The following is a 22,098-nucleotide window of genomic DNA, read 5'->3' on the forward strand; positions in this document are numbered from 1 at the left end:
TCCCCTGAGCTAACATCTTCCCTTCTTCAGTACTCACGTTTCCTGTTATGTGTGTGGGGAGATGGGGAGATGGGGAGATGGGGGGGTGGGGAGGGAGTGGGGGTTGGTGGTAGTGCGGGCTTATCCCCCATGCGTATTTCCAGCAGGTATGTAACAGACTCTAGGGTAGAGATCACTCCCTCGGGCCCTGACCCACGAGTTGGGGAACTGGGCCGCACAGGCAGTGGCTAGAGAGGGAAGTTTACTGTGCATGGGAGGGAACCAGCTCCAGGTTTCCTGCCAGCCGCACAGTGTCCTCTAGCGGCTTCCTTTCTGGGCGGAGCCCCACCAGACTCATCCTGTCCCTTGACGCTACCTCCTTCGCCTCTTGGCAGGTTTGAGACCACAGGGCTGTGCCACCCCGGCACCCCCAAGGCCCTTTCTCCCCAGGGTAAGAGAGAGTTTATCTGACCAGAATAAGGGTGGCCTGTCCAGTGCCGGGCAGAGTAGGTCCCCAAGGATGAGGGAAGCAGCAAGGTGCAGGCCAAATCTGGCTGCTGAGTCCTTGGGGGTGACTCCCGCTCAACTCTTTTAAGGGCATATGAGGCCTCCTGGGGAATTACGGGGCAGGGGAGGCCACAACAGCTTTGGGCCGGGAGCCGCAGGGCCCTCAGGGGCCACAATCCCTCCTCGTACCTCACTCACCTCTCTAAGAGATCCTGAAGGTTTAAGGACAGACTCCTGCGGGGCAGCGCCGTTTAAGAGGGAAACTGTGGACTGGAAATTCCCAGTCAAGAAATTTCGGGAAACATGAATTTTAAAATTCCTCGCTGGCAGCTCTGTGAGCTTCCTCCCACGTGGGAGGGGTGGGGGGAGGGGAGGAGGGGGGGAGGGGGGCTCCCTCCCCTGCATTTACCTCTTGCAAACAATCGCAGTTTTGTTTCAAGGAAATGATTCTGTTCCCGAGGAGCCTTTTAAATGATGCTTTCAAGGGTCTTTTTTTTTTTTTTTAATTCTTTCCATTTAAAGCATTTTTTTTTTTTGCCCTGGAGGGGAAAAAAAGAGAAGAAAAAGCTAATAAAGCAATCACCAAATGCTGAGCACCTGGCTCTAAGCCTGTGGATTCTGATTGTGGCTTTGGCACCAACAGGCTGGGGGGTTTTCATTAAAAAGGAGTGGAGGGGAACGAGCAGTCAGTGGCTCTCCTGGCGTCCCTGCTGCCTGCGGTCCCCGAAACTCTGTCTCTGCGTCTGTGTCCCTTTGTTCCTTCCTTCCTCCCCTCCCCCACCCCCCTCTCTGATTCTCTCCATCCTTTTCGGGTCCCTGTTCTGGCTAGATCTCCAGATCCGCACACTTCCATCCCCAGGTGTCTTTCTGCCTTCGGGCCAGCGCACTCCAGGCCCTCACTTTCTTCCCCTTCCTGCTCTGCTTTTCAATTCATTCTGCCTTTTATTGCGCACTATTGTATATACTATTTCTATTGCCCTGGAGATGGGAACGGTTCTAGTGGGGAAAGGCGCACACACTGTTGGATTTCATTAACATTCCTGCCCGGTTCATCTGGGGTGGGGGTGGGGAGCTGGCCTGGCGGGGGAGCTGGGTACTTCTTTGCTCATGCCCCTACACCTCAGTGCCAGACCTTCAGGGTCATTGTTGGCTTCCCTCCTGTATCCAATCTCATGGTGGAGGGGGGGTGCCCACGGCCCATTTCACAGGTGGGGAAACAGAGGCTTGGGCTGCTACTAACAAGGTGGGAAAGGTGAGAACAGGTTAGATCAGGACTGCTAACCCCCTCCCAAGCTAATGCCCCAGTCCCTCGGTATTGGGGCCCCAATGTCACCCTTCCCCCTCCCTTCCTGTGCTCCATCACGTACGGAGGATGTGAGCAGGTCAGCTCCTCCTTGCAAATGAGGCAGTTTTACTGGCTTTAGAAAAACACTCCAATTGTTCCCTCCATTACCCCGAGCAGATTGAATATATTAATCTCTCTCTTAACTCGAGTGAGAGACTCGGCTGCTGCCCCTCCCCCAGCCACCAGCACCCCCCCACGGGCACGTGCCGGGGAGTGACTCCCAGCCCCCGCTCCCCTGGCCTGGGCCCCAGAGCAGGTCAGCCTGGGTCCAGGCAGCATACTTCTGCTGTGCCTAACACACACACACACACACATACACACACGGCTGTTTTACATTTCTCTATCAATTCTCATTGATTTTTCTCCTTGGCTGCTATTTGGAAGAGCCTTTTCCTTGTGTAAACTCAATCAAGGGGGCGAGGGGGGTGGGAGAGGGCTGCGGGCGGCTCCCCTTCTGCTCCTGTGACAACTGCCTCCAGCTTAAACACACTCTGCCCCAGGCGGCTGAGCTCCGTTAAAAGCTACCTGAGGTTTCCCTTTGTAGCTCGATTTTCTTTTATTTCTGGGGAACAAAGGCACTGTCAAGACGTTCCCAGAGAGCGCTGTCACCCATGCAGGGAGGGGTGTAGACCCATCACCAGTGGCCGAGGAGAGCTGAGGCTGGCAGGAGATGCGGGGCTGGCCAGGGCTGGCCCCAGGGAGGGGGGGGAGGGGGGCGGTGAGGGACGTGGCCAGACCCTCCTCAGGAAGAGAAAGGCCCTTGGCTATTTGTAGCACAATGACCCTGCAAGCTGCCTGCTGTCCCTTCTTGCTCCTGGGTGGCCCTGAAAGACTTTCTGCCCACAGGGGCCTCTGAAGGGCCTCAAAAGTCCCTGGACATAGTGGATATGACCTGAAAATATGTAAATTGGGGCGGTGGGGTCCCATATTTATGTCCTTGCCCGAGCCAGTCTCTTCACCCCGCCTGCCTGATTTCCAAGTCTCTATATATGCCTTTGGAGTCGGTGCCTAGAGCTCAGATGGGTGGGTTATAGGAGAGTTTGGGGTTCAGCCAACTTGCAGTGAGAGGCAGGTACAGTGGGGTCAGGTGGATCTGGGTTCAGATCAGTCTCTAACATTTATTTAGTAGCTGTGTGACCTTGTGCAGGTTGTATAACTTCCCTCAGCCTCCATTTTCACATCTGTAAAATGGGGGAGGGCAATTCCTATGCCCTCTGTTGCTGGAAAATTAAATGAGCTGGTATACGGTTAGCCGTGCCCTGCAGGCAGGGTTTAATAAATGCTCTTCTAGTAATGAGTTGGGATGTCTGTACTAGGCAAAGCAGATGCGTCTGGGCGTCAGTTTCTGCATCTAGAAAAGAGGGTAGCTCCTTCTTGCCTAGCTGGCCTCCCATGGGAAGGGTGTTGGGAACTTGTGAAGCCCACTGTCTCTGGGACCCGGGTACCAGTTTTCAGGGTAGAGAAGGCTGGACCAGCCTGAGTGCTGGTCTGGGAAGAAACTCCATTAGCAGATTGTTGTATCTGAGCATACCAGATGGCCCCGCTGCCCCTCCCCCATCACTGCCTTCCCCCACCCCAGCCAGGGGCTGCCTCTGACTCACACCTCCTGGACACCGTGTGTGTATGTGTGTGTGTGTGTGTGTGTGTGTGTGTGTGTGTGTGTGTGTGTGTGTGTGTGTGAATGTGTGATATGTGTGTGGTGAAGGGGAAATGAAGAGGAAGGGGGTACCCGGCTCTGATGTCCTCCCAGCCAGCCCAGGCCCAGCAGCTGAAGGGCTCCGGGGTGGGCTGTGGTGGGGGGCGGGGGGGACTATGGTAGCCTTCTCATCTCCAGAAATTACCTTCATGTGAAAGGAGGGAGGAGGGGCAGGAGGGTCCAGTTGTCATGGCCTTTTAGGGTCATCTTTCTCTCTTCTCCCTCACTCACACCCTTGGAAAGTAGATGTTCCCCCAACAGACACTCGGGAACACAGCCACTCTCACAGACGTGCAGACACACAAGGACACACACATGTTGGATATACACAAACCCACCACATCCTGGACATGCAGAGACCCCCTCCCCACATCACAATGATAGATTCACACCAACTCATTGACGGACATACATGGGGCACACCCCCTCCCACACACAGACCCATACCTCCTTGGGACCCTCCTGGCTTTACCTCTGTACAAACCCTCCAAGTGCAGCCTCTAGCAGAGGAGAAAGAAGCTTTGGGGATATGGTATGTGTGATATGTGAGGTTAAATTAAAACCCCATGTGAAATCAGTCTTTAATAACTGGTCTCTAATAAAACAGCGGATGGGGGAGGGCAACAGGGAAAGAAAGCTGACAGTGCCCAGTTGGCCTGCCATGGCCCTGGTGAGGGGTTGGCCCATCAGGAGTCAGCTGAGACACCCCAGCCTGGGTCCCGGGCTGGTTCTGCAGAGTCCCTGGGCTCAGGCGCAGCTGAGGCCAGCAGGATGGATGGAGGATGAGTCAGGGATATCCTCTCTCTCCCTGGATCTGACAGCCTGCCCTTGGGTCCAATGGTCCAACCTCCCTTGGCCCACAGTGGTCATCTGTCCATCCAACCATTCATCCATCCACTCCCTCAGCAGTAAACAAGGTAGCTGATCTCCAGCCCTTGGGGAGCCACCAGGCTAGGTGGGGAGAGGAAATAGGAGGAGTTGGAAGACCATGACTTAAAAAGCTCACTGCGAGGGCTGCTGGAGCTTGGGGAGGAAGCGATGGGCATGAGTGGGGTGGTCATCAAGCACTCAGTCTGCCGCAGGAAAGCCAGTTCTGACTGGGAATCAAAAGACCTTGATTTAGGACTCCATTTTGCAGTTGCGTAAGAGCTGTATGACTTTGAACACATCACTTACTTCCCTGGGCCTCAAGTTCCTCATCTGTACAGTGGGCAGAGCAGTACCCACTGACACGGAGGTTGTGAGGCTCAGGTGAGGAAGAGGGTGGAAAATTGCTTGGTTCATTAAAACCCACCTCACAAATGGGGAACATCTGATCCCTGCCTCAAAGAATGGGTGCGATTCCAGTAGGGACTGAGGAGAGTCGTTTTCAAGCGGAGAGAACAGGGTGAGCAAAGGTGTGGGAGCACGAGGTGTGTGAAGGAACAGCAAGCAGGGAGAAAAGATGGAGTGGAGAGAGCATGTTTGTGGGATGAGGAGTTGCAGGGGATGCCGAGGGAATGGAGGGTCGTTGCCAGCTCCCGGGCTCTGAGCCCTTTGCTATACCGTTTGCCCAGGCTGCTCGGAGCCAGGCTGGCAAAGGGGGAAGCTACAAAGCCCATTAGAGCACTGCATGGGTCTTGGGAGGTGGGCAGGTTAGCCTTGATAATGTCCATTTTCTGGAGCAAGAAACTGAGCCCTTGGGAAGTAAACTACTTACTCATGGCTTCCTATTGACTCAGTAGCAAAGCCAGGCTAGAATCCAGGTCCCCACCATATATTTTGCTTTTTCTGATACAGTAATCAGCACAGAGGAGGGAATGAGTTGTAGTGTTCTTTCCCAGGGAGGCTCATTCTTCAATGGGCTTTCTAGGCAACATGACAGGATCATGGGCAAGCATTTGGGGCAACAGATTTCTTCCTGGTGGCCCCATCTCACACCAAGTCCAGCCCAGACAAATTACTCAGTATTAAGCTGACCCTAACAGCAATTGCTCATTGTTGTGCCGGGAGGTTTGGGAGCAGGCCTGGGGATGGGGTTGGGGCTGTCAGTGACTCAGAGTCCCCAGGCAAACCCCCTGGCCTACTGGCGTTGGCTGATGACACTTAGAAAAAAGTGTTGCATAAATAGCCCCAGCACAGAATTAAGCCCTTACCCACCCTATCTGAGGAGTGAGAGTGAGTCACTGCCAAGAAGATGCTGTGGATAAACATCGACGCTGGATTCAGGTGTGAATTCGGATCCCTGCTCTGCCTCATACTTAGTGTTCCTGATCAAGTCACTTCACTTCTCTGACCCTCTGTTTTCTCCTCTGTAATATGGGGATAATGATGCCTACTTTGCAGTGTGATTATGAAGATTAAGTGATATGCTAACCTGACTGCATGCAGTCCAGGAGCCCTTCCTGGAGGAGAGGGGACTCCAAATAGATTCCAATTCCAATACGGATAAACTGGAAGGCATCCCTGGAAGGATACAGCCTCGGAGGCAGGAGTGGGACACACATCCGCACCCCTTCTATCCCTGCAGGGAGGTGTGTCGATTCTTCCACCCAAGAATTTTTTGTTAAACCCCGATTCTCCTCCAGGCCTGGCCTCTCAGAGTCCTCAGGGAGATAAGACACCACAGTGAGACCACTGCAGTCATGGGTACAGGAGGGGAAGCAGCTGGGCTTACCCTGGGCGAAAGGGTGAATGTTCTCCTTTAAATCCCTGCTCTGCCACCTTCCACCTATGAGACTTCTTCTCTGTGGCCCTCTTTCTTCATCTATAAAATGGGAATAATGACAATAGTCCCCTGACAGAATTGTTGAATTGAATATGTAGTCAATTTAAAGAACACACTAAATGCTCGAAAACTTAACCTACGATTATTATGCGGAGTGAATGGCAGCCTGCCAGATAAACAAGGGTTGGGGGGCTACATTCCAGGCAGAGGGAACAGCCTAGGCAAAGGCCCAGATGCTTGAGAGGGCATAGTTTCTTTGGGGAACTCAGGGAGGTAAAGGGTGGTGAATGCGGGGGCAGGTGAGGGGCCAGGCCTTGGGGGCACGTCCTCCTCGGAGGGAGAGAACTGAGTCTGCCGCCCCCGCCCCCCAGCAGAAGCCTGCCCTTGAATCACTGTCGGGAGGTGGTGGAGGCTGGGTGGAGCTGAGGCCCGCTGGTGGGGATTGTTGCAGAGGATATTATTTTAATCTTCCTCTTAAAGCATAATTGCTTTTTGTCGGTGGGTGTTCCGGGACGCGCCTCCCCACAAGATTGCTTTCCAGGCTCCTCTCCTCCAGGAGACAGGCAGGGCTGGGCCAGCTCCATGCTGCATTAATACGCTGCAAATGCGATTTCATGGCCACAAATGAGATTAGGGCCAGAGGCTCTGCTCTCTGGTAGAGACGGTGGGCGGCCCGTGTGGACGAGGCTGGTGCTGAGGAGGGAATGAGAGGGAGGGAATCAAGGGATCCCAGCAGGTAAAGCCTGAATAAGCAGCTTCTTGTAACTGGAGCTCCTCGGACCTGCTAGCTCATTCCAGCTGCAGAGTGGGCCCTGAGGCCCCATCCTGGGAGTGGGGTGCTCTGGGCTGTCTCCCCCACCCCCAAACTCCCAACAAGCACCTCATTAAGGGAGAGGGCTGTGCTGACAAATGCAGGCTCTACAGCCACATGGCCTGGGTCTAAGCTTGGCTGTTCAGCTCCTGGTACTGCCTCTGTTTTCCCATCTGTAAAAGGGGGTTACAGTTGTACCTACCTCACATGCAGTTGTGAGCACCGAGTTAACAAATGTCAAATGCATAGAATAGTGCCTGGCACATAACAAGCGCTTGTTAATTGTTGGCTCTTCTTATGAGGTTCACACCAAATATTCCTGCCCGAGTAGGGGAAGAAGGCCCCTGAGGGCTTGTTCTCTGCAAGAGAGAGGGCTATTTGGGGAGCAGGCATCACTGTCCCAGGCTGAAGTGGGGGCATCTGGGGAACTAGCAGGGAGGAGGAAAGCATCTGATGCTAACGTCATCCCTCACTCATTCAATGAGCACCCACCTGACACCAATTCTGTACCAGGCAACAACCTGGGCCTTGGGGACAAGGCATCACCAGGCACAGTCTCTACCCTCAGAGGAGACAGACCCTCTCCCAGAAAAGTCAATAGTGGGTCATGAGCCAGGCCAGGGGGAGGCCCAGGGGCTATGGATCTGATGCCCCTGGGTGGAAGTGGGGGCAGTGGGGGAAGGTTTCAGGGAAGATTTGCTGGAGGTTGTTCCATTTGTGTCTTGAAGAAACACGATGAATTATTCAGGCTGGTAGAGGGAGCACAGTCCAGGCAGAGCTTAGGTGAAGGCCAGGAGGCTGGAGAGAACAGAGCCCTTTCAGGGGACCGCAGACGTGTAGTGTGGCTGCAGCGTGGGTGTGAGGCAGGGATCGGCAGCAATGAGGCTGGAGGGGCTGGGGCGAGCCGACCATGAGGCTCCTGAGAGGGTCAGCATCTCTCCTGAGAGCAGTGGGGCCTACCGAAGTGTTTATCAAAGCAGAGGAGGAACTTGGTCAGACTTGTGGGTCAGAAGAGTTGGGGTGAGGGAACTGGTTGAGCCTACTGCCCCCCCAGGCCTCTCTGCCCTGAGTGGACCCCCACTCGACATAGGCAGGGTCCCTCTTCCGCCCGCTCCTGATGGAAGGGAATGGCAGGTGGCCTTCCCTGCTTACCCCTTTATTCAGTCCTTTGTTAACGAGTTATTGATTTTGCAAAAGAAAAATGCCCAAAAGCCACGTTGCTTCTTTAGCAAAGTGATTCATGGCACGATGATGGGACCTGGGCTGCCCCAAACTAGAGCTCTGGTTACCAATGCTGAGAGGACTCCTTCAATGTGGTGATCAATAAACATGCCCACTGAGCTAAGGGACAAGGTGTCAGCCAACAAGGAGAACAGCATATCCATAACAATCACCCCAAGTCTCCCGTTGCACAGCTGGGGCCGCAGGGGCTCCGGATTGGCACAAACTGGCGTAAACATGGGGGAAGCTCGGTTTTCTGGGCCACCTGCCATGTGCCAGGCATCCATTCTCTCACCTGATCCTCACCGCACCCCTGCAAGGTAGATTTTCCTTGCTGCTTTGCAGATGAGGAATTGAGGCCCGAGCTGGTCAAAGGACTTGTGCAAATGCTTGCTGCTGGGGCTGGAGGAGCCACAGTTAAAGCCTCGCTTGGCGGATTCCAAGCCGGTTGATGGTGTTTTTTGCTGCCCAGTGTGATGGTGCTGGGCCAGGCTGGTCACTCCTGAGGGACAGAAACGAGGCGCAGTGACAAGTTTGGGACTATCAAGTGCGCCATGATGGAGGCACATGCATTAGGCCCAGCAGCCACTGACTGAGCAGATCCTGGTCACCTCTGCATAGTAGGGCACCAGAGGAAGGTCAGAGGGCAGCCCCCCAGTGCCTCCAGGATCCACCACCCAGACAGCAGACAGGCTGCATTGAAGGGGCTTAGCTGGAACTGGGAGCAAGCTCCCATTAGTGATCCCAGGCATAGCCCCCAAGCACCAGGACTCCACCAAACAACACTGCCACCCATTTGTGCTGGATAGAATGGCCTCCTCTGGACACCCCAGCTTCTGCCCTGGTTTACAGCGGCCTGGCCCAGCCGTGCCCAGTGGGCCTCCAGGATGCCCCACCTCTCTCTCCTTTGACTCTTGGTGTCTGTGGACAGCGCTGTCACAGAGCATCTCTCTGGTCCCATTCAAGAGGTCAGGTGTTTTCATCTCTGAGCTTGACCTTTTACGTGTTGTCCCAGTTTTAGGAGTGAAGGATGGAGAGATGTGACCCCTTGCCCTGGGAGTAAAGGAAAAAGCAATATGCTTTGGTGGTTATGACCACAGGCTTTGGAGCCAGCAGATCTGCATTCGGATCCCAACTCTGTTGCTTCAAAGTTTAGACAAGTCCCTTCATTTCTCAGAGCATCTGTTTCCTCTTCTTTAAAATGGAGTAAAAACAATAACTCCTGGGGCTGTGAATGTGAGGATGAAATGAGACAGTGAGGTAAACTCTGGGCACAGCGCCTGACACAAAGAGCTCACTCATCGTTAGCAGGGTGTGAAGATGTGGAGGTGATGAGAACGGCGGCAGTACCAGGGTATTTATCAGATGAGCGCTCAGGCCCACAAAGAGGGGCTCACTCAGCAGGTGCATCAGCTGGGGGCCTTGTAAGAAAAAGAAGGCATTCAAATTCTGTCATTTGAGGGGAATTTATTAGAGGGGCTATTTGCAAAGTTGAGGGTGATGTTTAGGAAAAAGAAGAGGGACAGTGTAGTCCCCTGGGGGCTAGTAAGTGAGAGGAGCCCTCACTGTCTCTTCGACCTGAACAGGCAAGAGGAGGAATGATGACACGGCGGGGCAGCTGTATGGAGAGTGCTGCCTGCCAGGCAGGGTGGCCCTGGGGAGAGGGACCAGCCAACGCAGAGAACCAGCCAGGAGGATCTTCCTAGCTCCCTGATGGCCCTCCCGTAAACCCAACCCAACCAGAACCCACTGAAGTAGCCACATGGGTCAGCCTCCTGGGCACAGCGCAGGGTGGAGAAGAGGGAGAACGGATGTACGGTACAAATGGGAGCCGCCCAGCACCACAGGTGACGGGAGAGGACCCTCCTACCACACTCACCTGCTCCCCAGTTGGAACACTCTCAGAGGAAGCCAGTGGCCCTGTCCTTGGGCTGCTTCTTTGGTGTGGGGGGGACTAAGGGCAGGAAGGAGGACAGGCTGGAGGGAACCACAGAGAGAGGGGCTCCCGGGTGCCCCCAGCAGAGCTCTGGCTGCAGTGACTTAAGCTCAAACTCTGCCCAGTGCCTTAAGGGGTAGGGTGTGAACTGGCCCCCAGGGGCCCCAGTGGGAGATGAAATTGAAGCACAAGGCAGAGCCAGTCCTCCGCTACTCACCCCCAAATCTCTCTGCAGAAACTCCCAGGTTGAGCCTTAGCTGATGTGAGGTCAGAGCAGCCCCTGATGATCCTAACCTAGCAGGCTGTGGATTCACCACTGTAATCAGAGGAGGGGGCCCTCCTGGAGTCTGCCATCCTTCAGCCAATGAGTGAGCGCCTGCTGTATGCACGGCTGGTGCTGAGGGGAAGTGGCATTTGGAGCGTAGAGACCCTCTAAAGGAGCTGCCTTGGCTGACAATTGCCAATAACTCGGGGAGGGGCAGGCACTTGACCTCAGGTTTATTTCCTATCGGGAGTGAACTCACAAACACAGGCACAGGCAGGTGTTACCGTGGACAGAGGACTGTTCAGAGCAGGAGAGAAGGGGGGTCAGGAAGGCTTCCTGGATGAAATGTCTTGAGCTGGACCCTGAGGATAAATTGGATTTAGGTAGGAGGGGAGAAGAGATTTCTGGCGAGGGGGCTGCCTGGAGAAAGGTGGCTGTGGGCATGGGCTTGGAAGCTGGGAACAGAGTGGGTCTGGGGAAGAGAAAAGGGAGGCTGGAATATCTGAGGCAGGGGTGAAGGCTCAGGCGCTGGGGGGAGACTGCACCCTGCAGACATTTATCACTTTTCTGGCCCATTTCTTCTGGGGACAACCTGCCAAGTCCAAAGTTGTTTAGCAGGGAAAAGAGCGAACATTTCTGGAGAACTTAAATGAGTATCAGCACTAAGGGCTTGACCTGCATTGTCTCCTTCAGTCCTCATAGCTGCCTGATTTCCCCACTGTATAAAGAAGGGAACCAAAGCTCAGAGAGGGTTAGTATGTGAACCAAGATCACACAGCTATCGGCTGCTATTTGCTACAAAAATCACACTAAATTTCCCCCTCATCTATCCCTTCCCTTTCCCAGAAGCCCAAATCAGCTGCCCAAAAGAAATGGAGAGAAAGTGATGGGGGTGGGGTAGTGGTGGTGAAAGAATGGGGGAGGCGGAGGGGTAGGCTCTTCCCGCTGCCCAGCAAGCCCAGTGCAAAGCCAGCGGAAGAAGCAGGACCCCTCCATCCCCAAGAGCCAGCCTCAGATCCAGTGCGCAGTGACTGTGGGCTCCCTAATGGCTGTGTTTAACCCCTGGCCCTACCGAATGATGCAGCACCAAGTGTTCTCTCCTGAGGGGAGGGGTTGGGTAGGGTTACTTATTAGCTGTGAGATCAATCATTACCTGCTTCCCCTAACAGGGGAATCTCCTTGAGTCATCAAAGCTTGGGGCTGGTCCCCTGGGCAGGGGAGCAGAAGGGCTTCTGGACATCTGGGGGGCAGGTTCATTTCCCTTGGCTGGGGGAGGCGGAGTTCCCCTTACTGGGAAAGGGCAATGAGGCAGGTAGAACAGCACGCGCGGGAGGGGCGATGGGGTTCGTAGCGTTGTTAGGTAGGAGAGCCACATCCAGTCCCCAGGCTGATGGTCGTCTCACTGGTGAGGAGTAAGCAGCTCTGGAGGGAAGGTTAGTGTAGCACAGGAGTGAGTGTCCCAGGGGCCCTTGGTCCAGGGAGCCGGGCAGCCAACGAGTGAGGCGGTGGGAAGGCCCTCTTTCCATTGGTTGCTGAGTGTGCAGGGCTCAGGGCTCACTAGGGCTCTGGAGCCAGACGGCCTGGAACCAGTGCCCAATTGCATTATCCTCTTCCCAGGCAGGAAGGCTGACGGGCTGGGAGCTGCAGCTGTAGAAAGCTCAGATGCTAGTAGGGAGCTGCAGGGCAGGGCAGGCAAGGCAGTTAGGGTGCAGAACTTAAGGAGGTGTGATGGCAGGAATACTCACATAGCCCCGAGAGCCAAGTGCCTCCTTAATGTTTGCTCCCTAAGAGCCCTGCTGGCCTCTCCCAGCCCTGCTGCAGGGCCCTGAACTGAGCCACAAACGGCCCCTGTAGACACTGGAGTAGCTCTGGTCCCCTCCCGCCACCACGACTTGCTGCCAAAGCGTTTGGGACTGAGTGGAAGGGGGAGGCTCTCTAGGGAGACTGGGGAACCACCCCTGAGGACTTCTCCACGCATGCTAGATTGTGACAGTGTCAGCCCAGGCCTGGGCGGGGAGAAACCTGGAAGTGGGACTCACAGCGTGTGTCCCCAACCATCTGGGTGACCTTGGCTGGTGACCTTTCAGTTTTAATCAAAGGTGAGTCCTCAGCTTTTCTGCTGCCAGGGTAGGCCTGCTCTTGGCCCCCAAACCAAGGAAAATGGGAAGAACCCTCCGTATGGTGTCTAAAGCAGCCGGCAGAAGAATGGGGCAGGCCACGGGGGTCTTCCAGACATCTCTCAACCCCACCCCGTATAGATCATCCTTTGAGGCCAGTTCACACCTCGTCTCCCCATGGAGCAGACCCCACCCCCATGCCAAGGGCCAGTCACTCCTCATTCTGCCATCTCACAGTGGCAGAACCGTGCCCGGCATGTGGTAAGTGCTCAAAAAAAAAAAAAGAGTCGTTATTTATGTAATAATTTCTTGTAGAGCTCAGAATTGGATCAGTCATAATCTTTGGTCCATACTCTAGAACAATTGTTGACCCGTACATAGCCCTCTTTAGTTATTTATCATTTATTTTCAATAATATAATGAACACCTCTTAACTGACCACCCAATCTAAGGGGACAACGTTACAATACCACATCTACTTATTTCCTGTTCTCTCCCCCATCTTCCCACACACCCTCCAAGAGGAGACCATTCTCCTGAACTTTGTGTTTATTACTATTAAACAAACAGAAGGCTATAGGCATCCGAAGAGGCAGGATGGCGGCAGGTTCACGAACAGAAATAGCTGTTTTTCCAACCAAGCTGCAACTTCCTAGCAGGCAGTGTCTGGGTCTCCTCCTTTCCTGCAGTGTGGTCAGCATGTGACTGGGCACATAGGACCGCTGGTGAATCTTGGTTGATGGGCTCTTTGGGGTACCCAGAGCAGGAAGGATGAGGACTGAATGCCGGAGAGCAGGCAGGACACAGCCCCGGGAATAGGGGGAAGGGCTTCGGACTCCCCCGCCACTGCACCTGACAGGTGTCTGTGTGACTTCTGCCCTGCCCTGTGATCTCACACAGTGTTGCCCAGGTGACCCAAGTGGGTGGAAAAGCTCACTGCTTTTCCAGGTCTGGACAGAGAGAGGTCCACCCCTAACTTTACCTTCTGGGGGTGCCAAGAGCTGATTGCCCAGTTGCTGACCCCTGCCCAGCTGGCCATGGCCCAGAGCCCACACATCGCCTCAGCTCGCAGAATGTCTCCCTGCTGAGAAAGCGCCAGACCCTTGCCCTCCCCCTTCCCCCTGCCCAGGTCCCAGAGCCGGTGTCTGTCACCCCTGAGACCACACTAACGCTCCATACTGTGCGCCACCCCCAAAGACTCCAAGGTACCCAGGCCAGCTGTCTGAGCAGGACTGATCACCCAGCAATACCAAGTACTGGTCCCCAAGATTGGCAAACAAGGCCAAACACTCCTGCCCCCAAGAGGATGGTACGGAAAAAGAAAAAGGTGAGGCCTGGGGGCATGGGGCATGCACCTGCAAGAGCTCATCTCTCCTTCAAAAAGTCCCTTGTTTTGTTTGCTCCTGAATCATGACAGAAGCTTCCTTTCTCTGGGCCTCAGTGTTCACAGCTGTGAGATGGGGAAGGAGGTAGGCTCTGTGGCTCTTCCCGGTGAGGTGTCCTATACTCCTGGAACACGTGGGATCTGAAATGCGGTGTGCCTGCAGGTGTCATCAACTCAATCTGGTGATTTCTGCCCATCTCCCTGTGACCCAGAGAGAAACGTAGCTTGAACTGGGTATATCACCCCACACACACACACATACACACAGCCTGGAAAGGAGTTTTTGTCCTCTTGTTGCTGGGGGGTCACAGAGGCTCAGAGAGCCTATTGCGATGGCTCACCATCATCCTCCAAGATCCCCCAGGAGATTCCCATGTTGCTGCCCTGGCAGTGCCCATGCCCCACTGCTCCACCGTCTCCCAGCCCTGGCCCAGCCCTCTCCCCCGGCCACAAATGCTCCAAGGTCTGGAGAGAACGGATTTTTGTCTGTTTCCATCACTGCTCTATTCCCAGTACTCAGAACAGTGCCTGACACATAATAGGTGCTTAATAAATAGCAGTGACAGAGCAGCACGACCCTTACTTGTGCTAACTGGCAAAGCTGAACCCATGCCCTTTGCTGTGTCACTTGCCAAAGGTACACAGGTAGTTGCTAACTAGGGAACACCCTCTTTGCAGTTACACTCTTAGGTCAAATAAACCAAACAGCTAAGGGTACTGAGACCCCAGTGCAGTTTCTACTTTATGACCCTTGACTTTGGTGTCTCTGGTTCCTTGTGTTCTCTACCCACAGCTGGCTCCTCCTCTTGACTCCACCCTCCTGCTTTAAGCCTCCTTCCGGAATGTCACACACGTGGGACCAGGTACCCAGTCGGCCTGACCTGGGGGCCCTAAGCTGCCAGCTGGTTCCAGAAGCTCATTCCCACCTGCCCACCCAACTGGATTCGGGGATCCAAGGAGGGTGCATGGGAGCCCTGAGAAGGAGCCAGATTTGTTTTATTTGATTCATAGCTTTGGGAAACATTTTTGATAGCTGGGTAGAATCCCCTATAAGGATGTTCATAATGTACATAATTACATGTCACATATTAATCACATATTAGTATTTCTTTGTGAGTCCTCCATTCATGTCTTTTTTGTTATGGTAATGTTTACAGGTTTCAGTGTTCTTTGTGTATTAGGGATATCCATCCTTTTATATATACTACAGATATTCCCTCCAGTTTGTCTTTTATTTTTAATGTATTGTGGTGAATTTTGAACCATTATAGAAGTTGGCATGGATTTTTTTTTTATAAATTTATTTATTTATTATTTTTTGGCTGCGCACCAAAAAATATTTTTTCGTTGCTGCGTGCGGCTTTCTCTAGTTGCGGCAATCAGGGGCTACTCTTCATTGCGGTGCATGGGCTTCTCATTGTGGTGGCTTCTCTTGTTGCGGAGCTCGGGCTCTAGGCGCGTGGGCTTCAGTAGTTGTGGCACGTGGACTCAGAAGTTGTGGCTCGCGGGCTCTAGAGCGCAGGCTCAGTAGTTGTGGTGCATGGGCTTAGTTGCTCTGAGGCATGTGGGATCTTCCGGGACCAGGGCTGAAACCCGTGTCCCCTGCATTGGCAGGTGGATTCTTAACCACTGAGCCACCAGGGAAGCCCCGGTATGGATTTTTTAATGTAATCATATCAATCCTTTTCTTTATGATTTTTGACTTCTGTGTCCTTTTGAAAAGCCTCTACTGCTCCAAACACCACAACTCCTATTGTTAGTACCATGTGCTACTACTAGCTACTCGGGTTATGAGCTTTAGAGTGTATACATTGTGGCCCAGAGAAAGCACGTCACATACAAAGAACGGCTGGTGAGAGAGGAGAGACGAGACAGCAGGAAGTGGAGGTGGACGGACCCTGGTTCCATTTCCGGTTCTGTGCCTGTGAGCTAAGCTGTGTGCTTTGGTGCAGGGGCTTTTGTGCCCCTGAGCCTGTTTCCTCACCTATAGAAGGGCCTCACCATGGCCATCATAGCTCCCAGGCAAGTTTAGATGCTGAAACGAGAAGGAACATGAGGGACCATTTTCAACTCGAAGCCCTGGTGATACAGCTGGGGAAACAGAGGCCCCTGGAGTGAATTAGCCCAAATGACTGTTCCCAGCCCAGTGCCCCCTCCTCTGGCCACCATCAGAGCCTCTCCAGTGGCATGGCTTTCAGATCCAGGGGCATCCTGGAGGGTGGAACTTGGCTTCCTTGCTTCCCATGGCCTCCCAGATTGCTGGGGCAGAGTTGTGGCCAGGGAAGGGTGGAGGAGACTGTCTTCTTCCATCTGTCCCCTCAGGAGAACCAATTTAAGTCCCTTCCCAATAGACCATTAACTCCTTCACTGCTGGTACAATCTTCCTACTGCCTCCCACCTTGTCCCCTCCCCCCAGCACACATATCCCCAAATGCCCTGAGTGATGGGCAGTCACAGGTCCCTCAGGACATCTGCTGGCTAATCCTGGCTTACTGAGGGCAAGGTGGGCTGTCTGGAGGGTAAGACATTGGAATTAGCAACTTCTGAGCCTTCCCACATGCCAGGCCCCAGTGGAGCAGCTGAGAGAGCTGTGCTTTGGAATCATAACCCTGCCCTGCCAGTACCGGCTGAGTGGCCTTGGGTGGTGGTAAACCAGCCAAACCTCTGCCTAGAAATACTGCCCACTGATTTCTGCACCATAGCAGTGCTGCATGAGTTAACAGGGAGTAAACCAGTGGTGTGTAGGTATCCAGCTCTGCTCCTGGCCTGCAGGAGGTGTCTTCGGGGGAAGTGAATTCCCTTCCTCGGGCTCATGTCACCCCTACAGATGGGTTTGTAGGACCTCATACTTAGTTTCGTCATCACCCACAGTTCACTCCCCCACATGTAACCCAGCTTGTACATTTTCTGTTCCCTGAAGTCTCCAATGTAGGCCTGGGATGGGCGGGGCGTGGAGAGGACATCACTCCTGATGCAGGCACACGCCTGAGGGAAGCCTGCAGATTCCCATCCAGACATAGGCAGGATAGAGGGGAAGGCAGAAAAGTTGGCCCACTGTCCCCCCTCGAGGTCTCCTACTTGGCCCCAGGCCTCCCTGGCCCTGGGCCCAGCCTGCCCAGCAGACACACGCCTGCAGGCCTCACCAGGAGGCGCCAGCCCGGCAGCTGGCCTCATGCCCAAAGGTGAAGCATGAGCAGTTCTTGCCAAACCCCCTGCAAGCTTTATTTCCCGGACAGTTGTCCCAGAGGGGAGGCACAAAGGACATAGAGGGTGCAGAGGATGCAGAGGACGTAGATGAGGCACCACTCATGGCCTGGTCTGCCAAATGCCTGGCTGGACTTGGGGCTGCCAGGGAGTCACTGAGAGCCTTTGGGCAACTGCCATGCGGCTGGGCCCTCACTTCTGGGGCCCTAGGGAGCTCATCACAGCAATCAGGGGGCTGGAGCTACTATCTTAGGCAGTTCCTGGGAATCTGGGAGTGGGAGGGACATTAGTCATCTCTCCTGACCTCAATGCAAGAACCTCAGGCCAGTTATTAGGAAGGCTGACTTACAAACCGTTCCAGATATCCCCATTGACCAGGTGCGAAAATTAAGGCTCAGAGAGGTCACCTAGAGAGTTGGGGGCATAGCTGGGCTGAAACCTAAGTCTCTCGACCCCTAGGCTGCTCGTCTTGCTCCTATATCACCAAACCAGATCAAACCTGCTGGGGAGTGAGTGTGTTACGGGGTGTGCGGTGAGGGTGGAACACTGATCTATGTGGGTAGGGGGTGGCTCTGTGGCTGCTTCTCCTTCTTTCCCCCTCCACCTGGCAGACGTTCCTTCTGAGTACTGACCTGCCTCCTCCTCCTCCCGCCCTGGCCTGGCAGAGGAATAGGGGAGGAGGGGGCAGCTTTCAACACCTCTGCAGATGGTGATGGCTTCTGCTGAGTCCTGGGTTGGGGGAGGGGCTCCTCAGCCAGAGAAAGGGAAGGAGAGTCTCTGTAGGGCTGGCACTTCTGGGGCTGGGGAGGGAGGTGGTGTTCTCACCTCCTAATTAGTCATCTTGTTAGGCAAGGACCACAGCCTGTGCCATGAAGGTCTTTCTGAGAAAGAGTCAGACGTGCAGGAAGTGAAGGAACAAGCCACAGAGATGGACATGTAGGGAAGAGCAGTCCAGGCAGAAGGGTCAGCCAGAGCAAAGGCTGGGAGGCAAGAGCCAGCTTGGTGGGTGCGAGAAACCACTAGAAGGCCAGTGTGGCTGGAGTGAGTGGGCAAGGGGCCCAGGGATGAGACGAGGTCAGTTTCCTGGACCAGAGTGTATAGTCCTTACAGGCCACAGTGAGGCTGTGTGTGAAACAAGGAGCTACTGCAGGATTTTGAGCAGAGAAGTGATGTGGTCTGATTGAAATTTGTAGAGGATCACTCTGGCTGTTCCGTGAGATGGGGCAGGGCAGAGGGAGGGCCAGAACAAACAGAAAAGAGAAAGCAATGAGGATGCAAGTAGGAATTCCATGTCTTGGACCCAAGTGGAGATGGTGAGAAGAGGTCAGATTCTAGACATGGTTTGAAGGTAGAGCTGGCAGGAGATGCCGACAGATTGGAGTAGCACAGGGAACTGCATGAAATAACAGCCATAAAAAGCTCTTCCCTTTGCCTCGGCCCGGAGGCTTCCCAGAGTCAGAAGCAAATGTGCCCGGGACGCCCAGGCTCAAAGGGGGAGAAGTGTATGGGGAACCTGGACCCTCACAGAGGAAGCAGGGCAAGTTCCAGACGGTCTGGTTTAAGCACTCATCGTTCCATTGGGGAAACCGATTCTCAGAGCACAGCTGGCTTTGGGTCCCGCCGTGGTGAGAGGTAGAGCTGGTTTAAAGCCAGCCCTCCAGACACTCAGTGCTCATCAGGACGGAGTCAGGGGACCCAGCCTGCTGGGGCTGCCACCAGCACAAAGCCTGCCTCGGACCAGGCCCTCCTCTTCTCTGGGCCTCTGTCTCACATCGTTCTCTATGGTCTCCGTGGACTCTTCCCGCTCTGAGGACTCCCCCACCCCTGCCACAGCCTGCCCTGAAATGCAGGACTGACAGGCCAAGCTTCCCAGATAAGAGGGTCAGCCCCCAGTGATGCCCTCCCCCAGGGCCCCATCTCCAACCTGAAGAGGTCCACTGCTTCTCTCCCAGGGCCAGGAGGGCCTCTCACATCAGCTGGTGCTGATTAATCACCGGGAGGGACAGAAGGTGGGGGGGGTGGCCTCCTGCCAGATGAGGCTTAATCTGGGTCAACTGTGTCAACCCCCGGGCCTGGGAATGAGAGCCAGGCAGCCAGTGCCGAGGGAGGACAGGACACCTCAACCGCAGCAGCCCCATGTCCATACCTGGACTCTGCTACCCTCCCTGGATTCCCCATTGCCTCCAGAGTCAAACTGAGCCTGCCCTGGGCCTTGGTAAGCTCCCTCCCTTTCCCACTTCGCTGCCTTGGCTCAGGGTTCTGCTTTCCAGCGTGTGAGTCCACAAGATGCTGAGCCCCTGCACGTATGTCTGCTTGGGGCAAGCAGCCTAGGAGGCCCCGTGTGCAGGCAGGCACCTCTCCTCCTTCCTGGTCCGCAGGGTTTTCTGGGTAGACGATGGCATCTGGGAAAGACACATTCATTCATCCCTCTTTAATGCTTTGGGTGACTCCATGGATGTGGAGAGGCTTTGTAAACTATAAAGCGCTGTGCACAGGAGGGACCTGAGGTGACAGCTGGCCTGGGGTGAGGTTGCAGGAGCAAAGAGGGCCAATTGCTAGAACCTCAAAAGTAGGGCAGGATTTAGAAATTACAGGCAAGGATACCAGCAAAAGCAAAGGCTTAGAGGTGGGACTGGACTTGAAAGGTGAAGTGGCCTGTCTCGTTCTGCAGGAAGTGATAGATCCAGGACTGGAGGAAGCAAGAGGGAGACAGAGGTGTGGAGTGGGGGACAGAGGTAGGGAGAAAACGGGGTCAAAGTTGACTGCCCCTGTAGTTCCAGACTGGCTGTGGGGATGACAGAGGGAAACAGCCACTCGGAGGGGAACCGAGAGGGGGCTAGAGTTATAGGGAGGCAGTAAAGGGAGGTGACCACACTGGAAGAGGCGCTCAGCCCTGGCTTTCCCCACAGGTCACCGAGGGCCCAGAGGAGCCCACGAATACCTCCCAGAATGTGGACTCTGTCATCAGCCACCCGTCTCCCTCTGATAAGGAGGTCATCACAGTCACTCTCCATGGGGCCACCAACCTTGCTGCCTCCAAGGATGGCATCTGAGCTATGTGGTAGTGTAAGTAGCTGGGTGAGAGTGAGGGCAGGGGATGGTGTCCAAGCTGGAGCAGAAACCAGGGTATGGATATTTGGGATATGAGCACCCAAAGGGCTGTGGAAGGAGGGAAGAGCCACTCCGTGATCCCACAACCAGCTGACCAGTGTTTGGCCACAAATCGACCTCAGTGGGGCAGGGCCCCTGGATGCAGAGGCCTGGGCTGGACTCAGTGGGAGGTGATGGTCAAAGGAAGGAGCAGGCCTAAGGGCTGCTCTCCCAGCCTCTGAGTGCCCCATCTTACCATGCCCAGTCCTGGGGTAGGATCCTCAAGACCATCCTCCTCCTTGGCCCCCACCACTTCTCCAGTCTTTTCTATTACAGGGGCTTCCCTAGTTCCTTCTGATCCTTTAATGCACGCTCCCCTCCAACCAGCCGGAGTCAGGGTACACACTTCTCACAGCCCGGTATCCGAGCGAGGCCTGCCATGCCATGTCCACTTCCCACTTCCTGGGCCTCACTTCTCCTGGAAGGGTATCAGGGGTGACAGAGTCTCCATCCAGCCAAGCTTCTATATGGATGTTGGACATCTACTGAGTCTTGATTATAAAGCCCCGTGCAGTAATCCCCTCCCATGAGCTTGCCATCCCTTAGCCCCTTCTGTAGACACTGGGAGCCACTGGGGCCTCCCCACCAAGCTACCTACCCCTCCCCTCCTCTACCAATACCAGCAGCATTCAGTTCCTGCCTACAGGCTTTGTCCACATTTCCTTTGGGGAGTGCCTGCGCCAACATCTGCCGAAATCCACTTTCAAAGCCTTGCTTGTGAGCCTCCTCCTCCAGGCGCCCGTCCAAGTTGAGCTCTCCCTCCTTTGCAGACGGACAGCAGTGGCAACACTGGTCTGACGTACTTTATATAAATGAAGTTATGTGCTGCTCCTCTGTCCCCTAAACTGGGGCTCCCACGGACAGATCCCATGTCTCCCTCTCCATTTCCCCAACAATATGCCGGGTATAGGCCTGAGCACACTTAGGGGTCAAGGAGCACTGATGAAAACACCCCAGGTTACTATGACAACAACCCCTCCCCAACACACACACACACAGTGAAAGTGGGATAGATGAGGTGCTGGAGCCCAACAGGTGAAACGCTTGTCTCGAAAGCCCCATTTCCCCTGCCCAGCTCCACGGCCCTCCCCTCCCCCGACTCCATTTCTGTGGTGAAGAAGGACAGGTGGCTGAGAGCAGGCTTGGCAGGGAGCTCGCCTTCTCCCCTCAGCTATTTCCATAAACCAATTATCGCCGATCATCTCGGGAGATTGAGGCCCCGCCTATCACCAATCCAGCTTGGGCGGTGGGGCGGGGAGTTGGGCGGCCCGTGGCTCCTCGACAGAGCCACCGCGACCTGCGCCATCACCCGGTTGCCATGGGAACGCGCAGCGGGAGCCAAGCCGCGGAGCCTGGGTGAGGGGTGTGGAGGGGTTGGTGGGGCGGGGGAGGGCATCGCTGCACCCATCTCCACCCAGAGAGGGGGCAGGGAGCAGGGCCTAGGCGAGCCTGCAGCCTGCGTTCCAGGGCTCCGGGCGGCTGAGCTGCCACCAGCAGAGGAGGTGCTAATGAGATGCAAATGAAAGCAGAAGGGAGGGCTTCTGAGAAAGAAGGCCCAGCTGTCAGGACCTGAAAAGGGCTTTCAGTGCGAGCCCCCAGCCCGAGGCAGGAACCCCAGAGGGAGGACCGAGACCCTCAGAAGCCCTAACCCCTGGAAAGGATATGATATCCGCCCCTCCACCATGTCTGATTCCAAATACACAGTAACAAAGCATATAATAGGCATAAGCAAATCCACCAAAGTTTTCATTTTTCTCACAATGAATATTTCAATGC

At 54.7% G+C, this 22,098-nt stretch overlaps 1 protein-coding gene across 1 annotated transcript in view; it reads left to right on the plus strand.

The window, feature by feature from the left end:
• Positions 1 to 22,098, plus strand: part of CCDC33 (coiled-coil domain containing 33) — a 116,113-nt gene that overhangs the window by 4,358 nt on the left and 89,657 nt on the right. The window contains 1 exon segment of the mRNA XM_068541939.1: positions 20,098 to 20,217. Coding sequence (XP_068398040.1) covers positions 20,098 to 20,217 — 120 coding nt within the window.

This window comes from Eschrichtius robustus, chromosome 1, assembly GCF_028021215.1.
Source record: "Eschrichtius robustus isolate mEscRob2 chromosome 1, mEscRob2.pri, whole genome shotgun sequence".
In the NCBI taxonomy this organism is placed as follows: domain Eukaryota; kingdom Metazoa; phylum Chordata; class Mammalia; order Artiodactyla; family Eschrichtiidae; genus Eschrichtius; species Eschrichtius robustus.